The following is a 17,510-nucleotide window of genomic DNA, read 5'->3' as shown; positions in this document are numbered from 1 at the left end:
ATATACACAAAACAACAAAAATATAAATGCAACACTTAAGGAAGAGATTCCACCAATACTTAACTCGATAGCATGTCTGCATGTAGGGGAGGAAACTTATACAAAATGTACACCACCCCAAATTGATCATGTTGTTGATAGTGCTATAGATGCGCTGCGAATAAAATTAGACTCTGTTGCTCCTTTGAAAAAGAAGAAATAAAACAACATAGATTAGCTCCATGGCATAATGCCGAAACCCGCAAAATAAAGCAAAAGTCTAGACAACTTGAAAGGATATGGCGTTCCACTAAACTTGAAGAATCTCGTTTGATTTGGCATATTACTCTCAATGAATATAAGAAAGCACTGCGTAAAGCGAGAGCAGCCTACTACTCTTCATTAATAGATGAGAATAAGAATAATGCAAGATTTCTTTTCAGCACTGTAGCCAGGCTGACAGAGAGCCACAGCTCCATTGAGCCTTCTATTCCCATAGCACTCAGTAATGATTTTATGTGCTTTTTAACGATAAAATTGTTACTCTTAGAAACAAAATTAATGACCTCTTACCTTTGACCAGTATAGTGTTATCAACAGCTCCCGGAAACGTAAGTTCTAATATTACACTAGATAGTAACTAGAATGCTTTTCAGCCATTAACCTTGAACAATTACATTCAATGATTCTCTCTTCTAAACCATCAACGTGCATGTTAGACCCAATTCCAACTAAGCTGTTGAAGGAAGTTTTTCCATTAATTAGCACTTCTTTATTAAATATTATGAATATGTCTTTATTATCAGGCTATGTTCCACAATCATTCAAAGTAGCAGTGATAAAACCGCTTCTTAAAAAGCACAACCTCGATCCAGAGGTTTTAGCCAACTATAGACCTATTTCTAATCTTCCGTTCCTCTCAAAAATACTTGAGAAAGCGGTCGCAAAACAGTTGTGTGATTACTTAAAAAACAATGATTTATTTGAAGATTTTCAGTCTGGCTTTAGAACACATCATAGCACAGAGACAGCTCTGGTTAAAGTCACAAATGATATTCTAATAGCCTCAGACAAGGGACTTGTCTCTATTCTTGTTTTGCTCGATCTCAGTGCTGCATTTGATACTATCGACCATGATATCCTATTGCAAAGACTAGAGCACTTAGTTGGCATACAGGGAACTGCTTTAGGCTGGTTTAGGTCCTATCTATCTGAACGCTCTCAGTTTGTACGTGTTAAGTGCTCGGACCTATTTTGTTCACATTATATATGCTTCCGTTAGGCAATATTATAAGGAATCATTCTGTAAACTTTCATTGTTATGAGGATGATACTCAACTATATTTATCAATCAATGATGAAATTAATCATCTAAATAAAATTCAAGACTGCCTTAAGGACTTAAAAACGTGGATGACCTTAAACTTTTTGATGTTAAACACGACCAAAACTGAAGTTATTGTACTTGGCCCGAAGAATCTACGAAACAAATTATCTAAAGATATACTAACTATGGATGGCATTAATTTGGCCTCCAGTGAGACTATAAGGAATCTTGGTGTTATATTTGATCAGGATTTATCCTTTAACGCCTACATAAAATCAATTTCAAGGACCGCCTACTTCCATCTACGTAACATTGCAAAAATCAGGCATATCTTGCCTCAAAACGATGCAGAGAAACTAGTCCATGCATTGTTACTTCTAGGCTGGATTATTGTAACTCTTTATTATCAGGGAGTACCAAGAAGTCAGTCAAGTCGCTTCAGCTGATTCAAAATGCTGCGGCTCGTGTACTAACCAGAGTTAGGAAAAGGGACCACATTACTCCTGTTCTGGCTGCCTTACACTGGCTCCCTATAGAACACAGGATAGAATTTAAAATTCTTCTTCTCGCCTACAAAGCCCTTAATGGGCAGGCGCCATCTTACCTTAAAGAACTCATTATACCCTACTGTCCTACTAGGGCATTGCGTTCCAATAATGCAGAGTTGTTGGTTGTTCCTAGAATCTCTAAAAGTACAATGGGAGCCAGAGCCTTTTCTTATCAAGCTCCACATTTGTGGAATCAGCTTCCAGTTTGTGTTCGGGCGGCAGACACCCTATCCGTTTTTAAGAGTGCGCTTAAGACCTTCCTTTTTGATAAAGCTTATAGTTAGGGCTGATTAGATTCAGCCCCTAGTTTTGCTGATATAGGCTTAGTTTGTCGGGGGACATCTTACTTCTTCCTTCTCTCTGTCTATACCTGTGTACTCTCATGTTCCGATTAACCCAGCTTCCCCAAATGTCTTTCTTTTTGGTGTCTATATACGCTGGGATCCAGAGTCATGGATGATCCTGCGGTCCTGTGTCCTGGATCGCGAGCGCTGGATCTTGAGCCGTGGCTGTGGTCCTGGATGGATATCCTCGTGGATTCATCTTCCTATTATACACACATGCATTTCCAAACATTTGGACTACCTATGTTGCAAATGTATTATCTTTTCAATTTACACACGGCATCTATTGCACGTCTGTCCGTCCTGGGAGAGGGATCCCTCCTCTGTTGCTCTCCCTGAGGTTTCTCCCATTTTTCCCTTTAAACTGGGTTTTCTTTGGAAGTTTTTCCTTGTACGATGTGAGGGTCTAAGGATAGAGGGTGTCGTATTGTCATACTGATATTCTGTACACACTGTGAAGACCACTGAGACAAATGTAACATTTGTGATATTGGGCTATATAAATAAACATTGATTGATTGATTGAACACTTTTGTTTTTGCTCCCATTTTTCATGAGATGAACTCAAAGATCTAAAACATTTTCTATATACACAAAATAACCATTTCTCTCAAATATTGTTCACAAATCTGAAAAATCTGTGATCGTGAGCACTTCTCCTTTGCCGAGATAATCCATCCCACCTCACAGGTGTGGCATATCAAGATGCTGATTAGCAGGTGTGCCTTAGGCTGGCCACAATAAAAGGCCACTCTGAAACGTGCAGTTTTGCTTTATTGGGGGGGTCTGGGGGGGTCCGAAAACCAGTCAGTATCTGGTGTGAGGGGTAGGGGTAGGGATAGGGTTAGGGTTAGGGTAATGTTGTGAATCGAGTGGCCTGTGTTCGTCGTCCATAACATACGCCTGCCCATACCATAACCCCACCACCATGGGCCACTCGATTCACAACATTACCCTAACCCTAACCCTACCCCTCACACCAGATACTGACTGGTTTTCGGACCCCCCCCAGACCTCCCCAATAAAGCAAAACTAAGGCAGCCTAAGGCACACCTGTGCAATAATCATACTGTCTAATCAGCATCTTCATATGCCACACCTGTGAGGTGGGATGGATTATCTCGGCAAAGGAGAAGTGCTCACTATCACAGATTTTTTCAGATTTGTGAACAATATTTGAGAGAAATGGTTATTTTGTGTATATAGAAAATGTTTTAGATCTTTGAGTTCATCTCATGAAAAATGGGAGGAAAAACAAAAGTGTTGCGTTTATATTTTTGTTCAGTGTACTTCGACTTTGTGCTGGAAATGTACTTTCTGGTTGCGCACAACTCAATTTTCAACAAGAAACTATATTGCAACGGGCTCATACCAGTCCCAAAGACAAATCAGGCCAGGGATGCCTTCCAATCTTCCAACGCCCATTCCGATATCTGTTGCCCATGCTCGAACCACACCCATCTTGAAACTCAGCCTTCATTTTACGTTCACCTACATATCTATAAATTGGCATGAATGAATAATGCGTTTCTGATGCCACACATAAGGATTCACAGGGTGAAAACAACACCAGGGTCATTGTAGCTGCAAGTACAATATCACAGCTCAAAATGCACTCTGTGTCCAAATGGTTGTGAAAAACTGTTAACGGCTAAGAAAACATCCGGTCTTTTTCCAGTAGAAACAACTTTGTGTATGTGAAAGCTTTGTGCAAACAGATTTATTTCCTGGCCTTCGCAGAAGAAAGCCAGGCATATAGCCTCCATATGGTATGGTTTACACCGGGGGAGGAATGTGTGCTCTTTGAAAATAGCTTCCATTAAACGCATTCCTTGTTAACAGCCGATAATGGCATGCTATAGATCGCAGCTCTCCAGTGAGGTGACACATCCCTCAGGTGTGTTTCCGGCTTAGTGCGCAAGAAAGATAATTTTCTATGGAGACAGAATACCCCTCAGAGCAACTTGTTTCTTGAACGCCAAGAAACAGTCAAAGCAGCTCATCCACTAAGGCATTTATTCATCGCAAATGTGTAGCAGGTGATGACCTCAAACATGTCCTTTCCCCAACACAAACACCAAGGTAGAGAGGCAAAGATAGAGAGAGTGAAACAGCGTTTAAGTGTGTGAGGCTGACATGTTTGAGGTCAACTGGGTCATTTTATTACACACTAAACCATCAATTATAACCACCTCTACTGCTTTATTAGTTTGTTTCTTTGTTGCAGTGTCTTCATGGCAAGCTGGAGAGAGAGGCAGTTATTTGTTGTCTCCCAGCCTGAGGGATAAGAGGGATTCTCCACAGCTTACGTGATCTGTCTCTCTTCATTCAATACATTCAGGCCTTTGTCTTTAACTCTAGATGCTTATCCATAATGTAATGAGTGCAGTGATAACAAGATAAACAAGCTCTCGTGATCAAGATGCCCTTTGTACCAAAGATCTGACACAATTTCACCTGTTAAATTGGTGAATAAAGCCTGATAACCTATGTACATGTATGCGGTTAAAATAAACACATGCAGGAAAGTGAAATGTGAGCTGACAACATCACAATTGTTTTGTCACTGCCCTTTGATGGCACAGTGTCAGACAGAGTGGGAAATGCGTGAAAAGAGACACCTCTTCTACACCTCAGAATTGCTGAGGGAGCTAAAAATAATCCTGTTGGAGCAAGGAAGCACAGAGCAGCACGACGACGTCAAGAAAGATGAGCTGATTTGGGAATGATCAGCTGTGGATCTTGTGGAATCAGGGATAAATCAAATCAAATCAAGTTTTATTTATATAGCACATTTATAAACGATTTTTGGTCAAGCCAAAGTGCTGTACATATAATAAAAATAGCCTACAGTAGAGACACTTTACAGCAAATACAACAGCACAGATTGTTCAGAATATCAGTATGAGAAAAACGACACCCTCTATCCTTAGACCCTCACATCGTACAAGGAAAATAAGGATAAGAGGTGAGGATGATATTCCTGTTACCATGTGTCCTCTCTGTTTATCTACAAAGCAAACACTTTCAGAGCCATTCAATTATCAGGACTAGAACACATCAGCGGACTAAGAGCGTGACAACAAAGCCAAACCAAAACGTATTTTTTTCACTTGCTAATGCTACTTTATTGAATAACATAGAAAATAAAAGACATATTGTGTGCTGTATACTAATATTTCATTCCTCTAAATTGTTATTTTCAGTTGATCAAAAGATGCATCTCTGAGACAAAGTCCCTCTGTTACAAGGTTGTTGACCCCATCAGTGTACTTTATGTTGGCCCTGAACAAGCGCAAACAAATGCAAATAGACATGACAAAAACGAAATCATGACCATGTTTCCTTCAATATGAAAACACATATACAGCATAAAGAAATGCGCTCCAGATAGAAAGACAGAATTAGCCACATTATCATGCAAATAGAGAAACACTGCCTACCTGAAGGAAGATGCAATCAGAAAAGAAAATGTAAAAATACTAAATCCACTCCGGTCACTACTTCTAATAGGAATATGTTTTTGTATTTGTTAGTTTCCTGTATGTGCAGCGCCTCTCTTTATCTATTACGGACAAGTTGTCAAATAGGTGATTTGTTTCTCTATTTGCCATTGTACAATCTCTTTTTGTGTCTAATGTGTTTGTGCTCTCAGGGCCACCGTACACTTGACTCAGGCCATTATCACTGTTAGTCACCCAGCACACCTGGATGACGGGAATTCAACCTTCCTACCAGCGACCCCTGACCTCCTGCTCGCCTCACAGACACATTTCTCCTCTCTGTATCACCAGAAGCTGTGTTTTTTCTCACACTCACTGTCATGTTGTTTTGGGATCAAAGCAGTGTTTTCCGACTTTCCTGTTCAAGCATTGTCTAGGGCTGAACCAAATAAAGGATTACATGATTTGTAGGCTAACAGAAAATGATAATCGATTATTTGTTGAAGTAATTTACTGAACAAAAATTGTCCAACATCAGCTGGTTCAAGATTTGAGAGTGAAGGTTTTTATAAAAAAAATGTATGGAAAATATTTTGGTATTAGACTGTTGATTGGAAAAAAATAAGCAATTTAATGATTTCAACTTGAGGACAGGAGAATTGTGATGGCCATTTTTATGTATTTATTATAGCTTTTTATGATAAGCCTATATGACTGAAGGTTTCAATTAAGACTTGAAGCGCTACATCAAAGCCAACTGGACTTCTTAAAAGAGCAAATGTTTTGCTTTTGTATAAGCTGCAAACCTAGTGAAATACTATCTCATATAAAGTGTATGGGGAACATTTTCTCAATAACCATTATTCTCTTATTCAACAACTTTGGAAAGAGTACTACCAGTGAGAGTGAACCAAAACCCTTAAGTTGCCGTCTGTAAAACCAAAACAAAAGAGTCAAAAGAGGCTAAAATGCTCCCATGTGGGTTTTTCACTAAAACCAAAACATTATAACAGCTTTTAAGTGTATTAATCCTTTATCCACACCAATAGTATTCTATTTGACCAAGAGTCTTGACTGTGATAGTTTAATTTATGATAAAAAATAACTGAAATTTGCTTCACAAAAATCTGTGAACCTCACCTCATTCTCACCTATCTAATTGTGATAGTGCTAATACAGGAAGGCAGGAAGGAAGTATCATCATTGTATTTGCTAAGTCAATTTCCTGATCTCTGTTTCTATCCATCTCCAGCGTGAGCCGAGTGATCAATCTGCAGCTCTGGATATTATATCATGTTACATTGTGAGACAGCATCGATGTGATGTGAAGTCCGCGTGTGATGGTGCAGGATTTGCTGTTTGACGGCACTAGGAGATGCTCTGAAATAGATTGCCCCTCGGCTATCTGCAACTTCCCTGTCCTCGTCCCGGGACGTCTCTCTCCACTCAGTGCTCGTACCACCACCACCCCCCCCGGGACAGCAGGGCAGCTGGTGGCGTCTCACTGGGACGGCAGCAGAGACACTCAGAGCACAGTCAGATGTAGTATCAAAGACATCAGGGGCTCCAGGGGGATGATTCTCCAGAGACGCAGAAGCATTCCTCTCCTACCGTTGCACTTACAGTAATCCCCTCTAAAGTTTCCATTCTGCCATGATCATGTGTGTGTGTGTGTGTGTGTGTGTGTGTGTGTGTGTGTGTGTGTGTGTGTGTGTGTGTACGTGTCTGTGTGTGTGTGTGTGTGTGTGTGTGTGTGTGTGTGTGTGTGTGTGTGTGTGTGTCTGTGTGTCTGTGTGTGTATGTGTGCGGGGATTTTAGCTTTGTGAATGGTTACATAAATGTGTGTGCGTGGGTGATAATGATGTGCAAGCATATGTCTGGGTATACCCAAGATACCTCTCTGTATCTCAATTGTGTGTGTGTGTGTATTACAGGAAAACAGTGACTAATGTCTGCCCTCTTCTCTTCCGTAAGCTGATCTGTCCCTGAGGCGAACGAGAAGGCACCGGCTTTATCTCGGCCCAGAGACGCTTCAGAAAACGCTGCAGAGACAAGTGCCTCAAGCCTTTATTATGGCGCGGCCAGACTTCGCAATCATGAACTCAATGGCACCCAGTAAACGGCCGATCCTGATCACACTCTCACACATGTCGTGAGGTTAACTTGTCGTCCATCAGTTAACCTACAACATCCAAGTGGGATGACCCGTGTAGTGCTCAGACAACACACGCTGAAACCGGTAGTGCAGCATTGCTAATCGTAAACATGGGAATAGTCGAGTGTGAAGGCCACACAGACACACCTTTTAGACCAATGATGCTGATATAGCCATGGTGAGGTGGTAATAAGTGTGCAGAGGCCCAGACGCTGGTATCGGGGTAACATATAACTTTAGATCAAACACAATTGAGGATGATGATATCCTGCACCCTTTTTGTCCAAATGCAACAAATGCCCTTTCCGAGAGCTTTTTCAGTGCAGCAATATTATCTGTGGATATGGATAAGGTCACAGGAGGTGACACTTAATTTACCACTGTCATTATGGGCACAGTGTCTGCTGCTGCATACATAATTAATCGATCCCTGTTTGCTACATTGATAACAGCACAACCCGAGTCCTCACCTTGTCTTTGAATGCTGATTGCGTTCACCTTACTGCTCTCCATAACTGTGACACATGTAACACACTGGCAGAGAGAAGCAGCAGTACATAAGTGGATCATATGTGTTTCATTATGAGAACCACTGCAATACACATGATAACTCTCGACACTAACACTGGTTGTCACGAGTCTCATATGGGAGACGATGAGGGTTTACAACGAATTATGGTAATATTCTCATCCAAGATAAATTTGGAAGAGCAGCAAGGTAAAATGGGAAAATAAAATGTCAAATTATGTGTAGTAAAACTCGGCAAGAGGACACATACAGCTACATTTTCCAGCAAGCATCCGTACATATCCAAACAAGCTTGAATAATAAGAATGCAAGCAATAGACTAGGGTGAGAGATGTTCAGGTTCACCAGCAAAGGGAAGATCTGTTCACACTATTTTTAACTCTGAATCTTAATGAAACACACCCCTAGCGCCCATGAGCCCCCCCCCCCCCCCCCCCCAATGAATTAATTGAGTTGAAACAGATTTAGGCAGCAGAATGAAAAATGATGAATATAAATGACTGCCTGGGTTTGGAGATTAATATTAGAGCGGAAGAAGTGATGATCTATTACTGAACTCTCTTCAGTCCGCACAGCACTGAGGATGAAAGTGATGAGCGTGTTGCCGAAGTTATTATTTCTGATTATTCTAATCAGGAAGTTGACAGACTCTGAATCCGTTGAGTAATTAACTTCTCCTAATGTTGGACGGATATAACAGCTACTCTTTTTTTAAATCTGCAACTTTGAATCATCCAATTTGTTGTTGAATTCTAGTTTTCAAATCTAATGTGTATACTTCACAACCTTTAGGTAAATAATGAACTCTCCTCTTCACACTATACACTAGATTATTCAGATAAGATTTGATTGAAATAGGTTGGATCAATCCCACAATCACCTTGATTAAAACAATGTGCAATGATCCAGAGATAGATTCATCTCCACATCAATACAGAAGTGCAACCTCCAGTCTATATAAAGGCTATTTCCATTATTACTTTCCACTTACTGATGTGAGCTTGCACCATGTGACCGATGCAAACAATAGTCCAGTGCAGTGTCCTGTGAATGGAGTGCGGGACAATTGATTTTTCCAATAGGTCGGGGGAGGTGATGTGGGTGTTTAGGGCGCTCAGGATTGTGCCGATGATGGTAAACAAATATCTGACAGCAGCAGCAGAGGCAGCAGCGGCGCTGGGCGTCTCTGTAGTGTGTTTGCAGCGTGAGAGGTGGTGAACTATGCAGGAGTTGTCTCGGCTCTTTAGTGCCCAGTTTGACGGCCTGCCTGCGTCCTCGGAGAGGAAGAGCTGCTGTAATTGGTTTCTCAATGAAGGATCATCAGCAGCTCCCCGGAGGTTTGCTGGACTGTAGCGTAGCGCTGCTCTCTCTGCCGTCCGCTCCCCGGCTTTAAACACTGCTTTGCTCCTTTCTTCTGAAATAAACAAGTGGGCAGTGAAGGGGATCCTCGGAGCCTCATCACTCTGCGCGTATTTAGAGGGGGATTTGTGTCCGTCTTCACAACCTGTGCGAGTACTGGGAGTTTAATCGTTGTTTTTTTTGTTGTGTTCGAGGAATCGCGTCAAAGTTTACCGTTCAACATGAGCGACCTGGAGGACGACTTTGCCAAGATCCTGCTGCTAAAGGAGGAGAGGATACGGGACTTGGAAAGGCGTCTGGCGGACAGGGAAGACGATATCCAAGAACTGAAAAGGAAATTACACAAATATCAGTCTGTTTTGCCCAGTGCTGAACTTATTGGACCGAGGACCCGCAGGGCGCAGGGCATCTCCGCGGAGCCTCAAACGCACCAGGACCTGTCAAGGCAGGCGTTTCGGAAATATGCCAAGTCCGACTGGTAAGACTTAGCCAGCTTTTGCACTTTAATGCTCTATTACACACATGTGCCAGCGTTGTGTACCATCTTCAAACCCTAAAAGTGTTTTCTCGTCACTACCAGAATCAATAATAGTTTGCCATGCATGGTGTAGACTACATCTAAAACACAACTATCTCTGAATGTGATGACAGTAACTTAACATACGTTGTTGTGGCACTTCAGTGTCCTATGTCCAAAAAGCATTTATTTATGTCTGTTTTCTCCCTTTTCTTGTCCTTTTTTTCTAAATGAGAGTGAGTCGTTTGCCATGAATGGACGAGCACTTTCATTCTTGTGTCCGATGACGCAGCTCCAAGGCGAGCTTCAGAAAGAGCTCCTAATTGATCAGATCCATCATGGCAGTCCCAGGGGGCTCAGACAGGAGGAAGTGCGATGCATTATTGGCTTTTAGTAGCTGGACGCTGAGGACCCGAAGTGCATGTCTGAGGATATTTAATACTCCATTAGAAAACGCTTTGTTTGACCATATGCTTCCTTCATCACCTTTAGGTGCTCGTTTTAGCTTCACTGTATGGTTATCCTGATTTGGAGTTTTCACAAGTTCTGAACATTCAATAATAATCTCTTAGTTTGTCAGACTTTTCCCTTTGTCTGAGTCTATTCAATCTAATTTTGCGTTAATTACTTACAGGAAAAAAGTTTGACACTCTTTGTCCTCAGATTTACATTTCTTTTAATATCCATTTACATTATAACAACCCCATCAGAACAAATTAGTTGCTATAATCATACACACACACAGGCAGAAACTACACTGCTGACTCAATTAATTCAATGGACAATGAGGTTAACTTTATTAAGATGGCTAGACAATTTCCACTCCTCTTGCATTAATAAACTGCAGACAGGGCAGGTCCTCATTAACTGATGATCAGTGAGCCTTCAAACAAGAATACAAGTCCACAGAAGCAGTCCTCGGGCAAGGAAAATGCAATACAATGTGAATGAAGCATGAACGTCATGAATGACCCAGGTTCATTGAGAAAAAACGACTAACAAGCTAACCCAAGACAAATATTAATAATCCATTCTCAGCCTTTCTCATGAGGGTTCATTCTGAAAACTGACATAGGGTCTTTTGATGAGTCACTGTTCGTGCTTGAATGGGCTTTCAGTGGACAGCAGGCTAATTGCACATGGATACAATGTGCAGTGAAATAGAAGTAAACCTGTTTGTATTTGTAAAAAAAAAGTATACCGGTGAAATGACGTGATTGCTTTTTGTGAGAATGGAGGAGGGGTCCACCTGCCCGCTGGGCCGCTGCGGGTTCAGAGACGGTGTGACCCCCATTAGAGTCAGGACGTGGCACCAGCCGGCGGCCCGCCCTGCTCATCGGATTACCGCACCATGAAGCATCGGATCCTGTTTCTATTGATCTGCATAGGAAAAGGGCTGAGCTAGATGGTTAGAGAGGTGAAATGTAAAGCGCAGAGGTGCTTTGAAGGGCAGTGGGAGGGCCTTTTGATGATGGGAGGATGTGGGGATGTATCACTGGACAGGACAGAACCTGAAGTCTCCGGGCACCTGCAGTTTCCTGACATGAAGGAACAATGTGCTGCTGCTGCTCAGGCTGGGTGCCCTGTGCCCTTCCCCTGACAGGGATAAAAGGAGAAAACAAATATGGTGTTTAGTTGGCTGCCGAGGCATCATTAACATTTCCAGAGTGGAGCCCAAGAAAACTACTCTGTTTAGGGAGGAAATATATGAAGATGTTTTATGTGTTCCTCACAGTAGCTTTATCACATTTAAAGTCTTGCAGAAAGCTGACATTTCCAATATTTATTTGGTCTATTAGCAGGATGCTGGTGTTCATTTGTTGTCACTTGCATGTCAGTATTTGCAATGATATAATTAATTGCAGAGTAAAAGCTATAGCTTTCAGTCATTTAAAAGAGAAACTCATCATTGTGGGATCATTAACTGTTGGACATGTTTGCCAAGCACACACATGCCTGCGTTGATGCTTTTTCCCACCACAAGAGGGCATATGTGATCCACAATTAGACCAACTTCCTGTCTACAGCGTTGTTTACATGTTTTATGTCAGGACAAATATGCTATTTACTGCCACACCAAAACACCTATCCTTACAGCCAAAGAAAACCAAGATATTATTTGTCCTCGCTGTGAGCTGGAGAGTCCCCACTCATTCAGCACAGTAATTGCTATTGTAGCTCCTCATCCTATCAGATTGTCCTTGGCAGTTTATCCTCCTCCTGAATGTGTCCAGAGCACGTGAGGCCAAAAGCTGTTCGCTGAGCTTCCGATGACTCATTGGGATAATGTGGAGTGAGTGACACCAGCCTTGCTCAGAGTCAACACACAAAACAAGATCAAATGAGGATTGTCACTGAGGAGCTGCTGCCTTGAGCCTCAGTAATTTTGGCAGATTCACGTCTGCAGCTGCTCTTTGACAATCTGCAAGATTCTTCGCCTTTAGCACTTTCACTTGCTGCTGCTCTATTCAATCTGTCACGAAATTAATAGTTGCCAGCAGGTATTTGAGAAAATTATTATTTTCTCTTGAACATTTCACAGCACTTTAGTCCATATAGGACACAAATACACAATGCAATCTGCCTTCTTCCCCAAAAGATACAACAACGCATTGTTTATTTGAACACTGAGGGTCATTAAGTTTCCATCACATTCAACTTCCTTTAGGGCTCCAGTGCTCATCTATTTGTAATTGAGCAGCCTCGGGGTGATCTGGCGAGCTACGATGACATGCTTTTCCGAGCAGTGGCTCTCTCAAGGAGTCCATTATTCATGTGAGACGAGTGTGGCAGACTGCACTGTGCCACAGATTCCTGTAGGCGCCCTCCTCACCATGCACTTTCTCTGGGTCGCAGCCTGACGCACTCGGGGAGGACTGTCCTCCGCTGTCACTCCGCCGAGGGAGGGAGAGAGCGAGCGAGAGAGCGAGCGAGAGAACGAGCGAGAGAACGAGAGAGAAAGGGGGAGAGAGAGGGCAAACTTTGCGTGATAGTGGCTCAGACGCTTTACGGGCTCACCTTGGCTATCGTGTCAACCAGTACCTTTGCGTAAATTCCCAACATCCGCTTTGGACAGAACAGAGGAGAGGATTTCCCCCTCAGGAGAGACCGGGGCTGCATCATCTGAAGCTGTTCATGCCGGATAAAGTTTATGAGCACCGTGGTAGAGGAGAGGAGATACAGACTAGACTGCATACCTTTCGATAAACTTACTGGGAAGTCGCTCTGTCGCCACCCGAAATGGGCACCTTGCGCGACCTCCAGTATGCGCTCCAGGAGAAGATCGAGGAGCTGCGCCAAAGGGACGCGCTCATCGACGAGCTGGAGCTGGAGCTCGACCAGAAAGACGAGCTTATACAGAGACTACAGACCGAGCTGGACAAATACCGCTCCGTTATTAAACCGGCGACCCAGCAGGTCGTCAAGCAGACCGAGCTGCACGAGCAGCAGCGCACCAAGAGGCAGGCGATCTCGGCCGAACCCACCGCCTTCGACATCCAGGATCTTAGCCAAGTCACCCTACCTTTCAACCCCAAAAGCCCACAGTAGGTGTCCGAACTACAAACGCCCAATATTTCCTTTGGATAACGATAATGTTATTATTGTTGGATTGGCAGTTGCTAAACATAGTGATATTATTCACCCTTTGACACCTGATGCCAATGCGTAATGTTAAGTGTGGCGCAGCAGGTATGGCACCTGTAGCACTTTCTGAAGGGATGCTCACACGCACGCACGCACGCGCGCACACACGCGCACACACATGAACACACACAACAAATCATGTCAGGACACTTTCATTAGTGACAGTTATCAATAGGATTTTCTCTGCAGGGCAGCGATAAAACGCTGGACGTCGATAAGCCTGATCACAGCCTAACAGAAAAATCAAATGTCATCCAGTGATGGGAATTATAGTTTCAGAGAGCAGGTGTTGGCAGCTCTGTGTAATGTACCAGTGGCTATTTTATACAAGCTGTGGTTGTGTGACAGGCAGTCTTAACAGGCTCTGTGGGCATGTTTATCTTGTGATTTGTCGAGAGCTCTCTTCTTTTCAAACTCTCCACCAAGCGTCTCTCTGCTACTGAGCTCCGTTTGCAACCTGACGTCTCAAACTGAAATTGGCACTTAAATGATCTCCTGCTGTGAAATAATCTGGCTATCTGTTCGGTTTAAGCGTGAAGGTTGACTTAGTATTAATCAATACACTCGGTTGACAGGAAGAATGTCTTCTCTTAAGCACATTGGAATAGACATATTAAAAACATCAGGATTAAATCAGGATTGGAGAGTATGCTCATGTTGGTGTTTTAAGAGTTTGCAGAGAGATCAGATGTGTCAGACATGCATTTCATTATTCTCTCATCATACAAAAAAACAAAGCTCCAAGGATTTCATCAAAGAAGATTCAAAAGGAACAGGGATTATTTATCCGAGGACGAAAGACCATTAGTTTATGTTACACCTGTCAGCTCTGGGCGAAATAACAAAGAAAGCAACACTATTTGTGGTGTTTGCTTTGTCTCTCTGTCGTAAATAAGCATTAGACTTTGGCTGGACACTGGTTTTGGAATGGCATATTAGGTAAACACGACAGTGCTCACTTGTATTATAGTACACTTTCACTATATGGGACTTTTTCCATTAAAAAGTATTTCCGATGCTTTCTTGAGTTGCTCAGTCTTATGCGAGAAAAATGATCGACGTTGTCCCGCATGCTGACATTTCTCTCCATGAAGAGTTTGATGTCTCAGTTTTAACACAATTAATTATCAGTAACAATGGTTAGTTTTAGATTTGACAGTATTATCAAACGATCAAAAGAAAGTTTTGAGTAATGGGGGGATTGAACGAGTGCATGATTGTGATGATAAAGCCCACAGGGAAGCTGAATGGAACATTTCATTATGGAAATGAAAAATGAACAGCTTTTTACCAAGAGCTTGTTTGAACTCAAAGACTTTAAACTACAGCTTCAATTTCTTGCTATAAATCCGCCACCCCTTTCACACAGAATGACATTTAGCTTTTTGAAAATAACCATAAACATAATAACAAACATGATTGGAAAGCTGCAGGCTGTTGAATGCAAATTACTTGAGCGTGTTTGAGCAGTGTTCTCTTATTAGCTATCAGTATTATTTATTTAGTTTGGACATCTATTACAATCAATTTGAGTCAAAGTTATTTTGTTCTAACGTTTGTTATTGCTCAATTAAGAAAATAAAAAAGTTATCTTATTTCTTATTTAATAAATTCCCAACTTTCCTCATGGGATAAAAACAACCCCATTACCTTTTTATTCTGTTTTGGTTAAGGAAGTGTAGCGATAATCCCTGTTGGATTGGGCTAAATGTTTAGATTTTTCTTTCATTCTCAACCACTTTATCTTTTTTACAAAACCCATAGAGCATTCCGTGCACGTACGCTATCCATCCCTCTCCCTCCATATGCCTCTTATTCCTGTTAGCCTCTCCCACTTTTTTTTGCCACCCCTCTCCTTTTTTTCCTCCTAAAAAGAGCATATTTTCTCCTTTTAAGGAAGGCTGAACTTGCTCAGCTCTAAACTTCACTAGTGGATGACGGCAAATATATCATCCTCACAAAGGAGAGGGAGGCAGATGTTTTTACAAGGGTCTGGTTAGAAGATGTTGCTATCAGAGGCTGTAGTCGGGGGGTCCAGTTTAGGGTTGAGAAGTCCAGAGATCTCCCGGGAGTAAAGCCACAAAGAGAGGGTCAATGAGGCACATTTCCAGAGGACTCGAGGTCAGCTTCGGAAAATAATGGATTTCCTATTTGTTCAAGTTCGTTTAGGGAATTATAGCCCTTTATAAAGCATCATTAACCCACTTAGCATCATAAGGATCAACACGTTGTTTTCCTAATGTCTCTGCTGAAAAAGAGAGCAGTTTGGAAAGAACATGGATTGCAGGATGGGAATTTTAAAATAGGTGCAACACCTCATTCCTCACTCAATTCCCAGGAGACTTGTTCTGACACTCAAAGGCGGTATAAAACATATCTAACAAAAATCCTCTGGATCAATCTGGTTCAAATAAAAAAAAGTCCTGAGACGTTGGAGGATTCGCTGTCGCTTTCATCTTTTTCATATCTATAAATGCCAGACAAAGGAGTTTCCTAAAATAAAGGCAGAAAAGGCATGTCCACAAATGTTTGTCGAGAGGCATATACATGGCAAAAACTCAATATACTAGGATTTCTGACCGGGTACAAATCCAAAGTATATAAGCTGTGTTTTCTCAATAGATTGACACAACAAGCTAATGGTCTCCAGTAATTTAGCTCCTCACTCTCATTCACAATGATCTCTGCTGTCAAAGTAAAAGCAATACCTTTTGGGAATCCACCAACCTTGAAACTGTAATTGAAAATTATTCAAATTGTTGAATGCAAAACACATCTTATGAGAACCTTGTTTTTGGAATTTGTTTGCGTGCTATTTGAGAAACAAATCACTCGATGAAAATGATGATCTGTAGATGCTTGCCAAGGTTAAGAATGTATATGCGAGCTAAGATGAGCATCCTTTGTGCATCCTTCACAGCTTTGGCAGTTTTTCTTTGAAGGAGAAAGAGTGTCACAGATCACATCAATCACACAAGTGATAAATGGGTCTCCAGATTTGATGGAGAAGCATTGGTGTGACCTTAAAACATAAGCTCCTTGAAGAATTCGAAGACACTGAATATAAATAGATTCAGATGAACAGGGAGAGGGGATTGTTTTTAAAAACATAAACAAGCCCATAGTTAAACAAAAGACACCGTGGGCTCTGCCGAAAGTTTATCATGGCAGATAATAAAGTTTAGAGCGTGTTTGTGTAGCTGTGTTGTTTGTGTAGGCTGGCAGGAGGGCGGAGGAGCCTGTGTGTTGTGGTGGAACAGCTTTATAAATGCCTTCCAGTTTATTTGCCCTTTTAACTTTAAGCTTCTCAGGTGATCAGCGCCAACAATGCACCCATAAATACGTTTCTGAAAAGGGCACAGAGCGAAAAAAAACTGATCTAGAATTGTACTGCAAAAGCACTGGGGATGGAGAGTGCTTTAAGGAATACAAGTATAGCTTCTGAGGAAGCGACTACTTGTTGGATTAACCCTGGATCATATTTTTAACCTTTTTGTTCTCAAAACTGGCCACACAAACTGGACTGAGCAACTCTGACTCCACTGAGGAAGTGCTTCAGTGAACCAATTATCTTTACTACCATACTATGTGCAATATGTGCTATATGTGCAATATATACATTACATTATAAGCCATTAATAACTGTGTAATATATACCTGGCTG

At 41.8% G+C, this 17,510-nt stretch overlaps 1 protein-coding gene across 2 annotated transcripts in view; it reads left to right on the top strand.

The window, feature by feature from the left end:
• Window positions 1-9,486: 9,486 nt before the first annotated feature.
• Window positions 9,487-17,510, top strand: part of LOC117459643 (cGMP-dependent protein kinase 1) — a 130,394-nt gene continuing 122,370 nt past the window's right edge. Inside the window, exon 1 of one of the 2 annotated variants that reach the window (XM_034100667.2) lies at window positions 9,487-10,162. In XM_034100667.2, the coding sequence (XP_033956558.1) occupies window positions 9,906-10,162 (257 nt within the window). In that variant the 5' untranslated portion in view covers window positions 9,487-9,905. Of the gene's footprint in view, window positions 10,163-13,091; window positions 13,747-17,510 lie in introns of those variants that run through there. The other variant, XM_034100665.2, reaches the window with a different exon arrangement.

The sequence above is a fragment of the Pseudochaenichthys georgianus genome, chromosome 15, assembly GCF_902827115.2.
Source record: "Pseudochaenichthys georgianus chromosome 15, fPseGeo1.2, whole genome shotgun sequence".
In the NCBI taxonomy this organism is placed as follows: domain Eukaryota; kingdom Metazoa; phylum Chordata; class Actinopteri; order Perciformes; family Channichthyidae; genus Pseudochaenichthys; species Pseudochaenichthys georgianus.
Note: the sequence above shows the minus strand (reverse complement) of the source record. Positions and strands in the feature narration are given on the sequence as shown.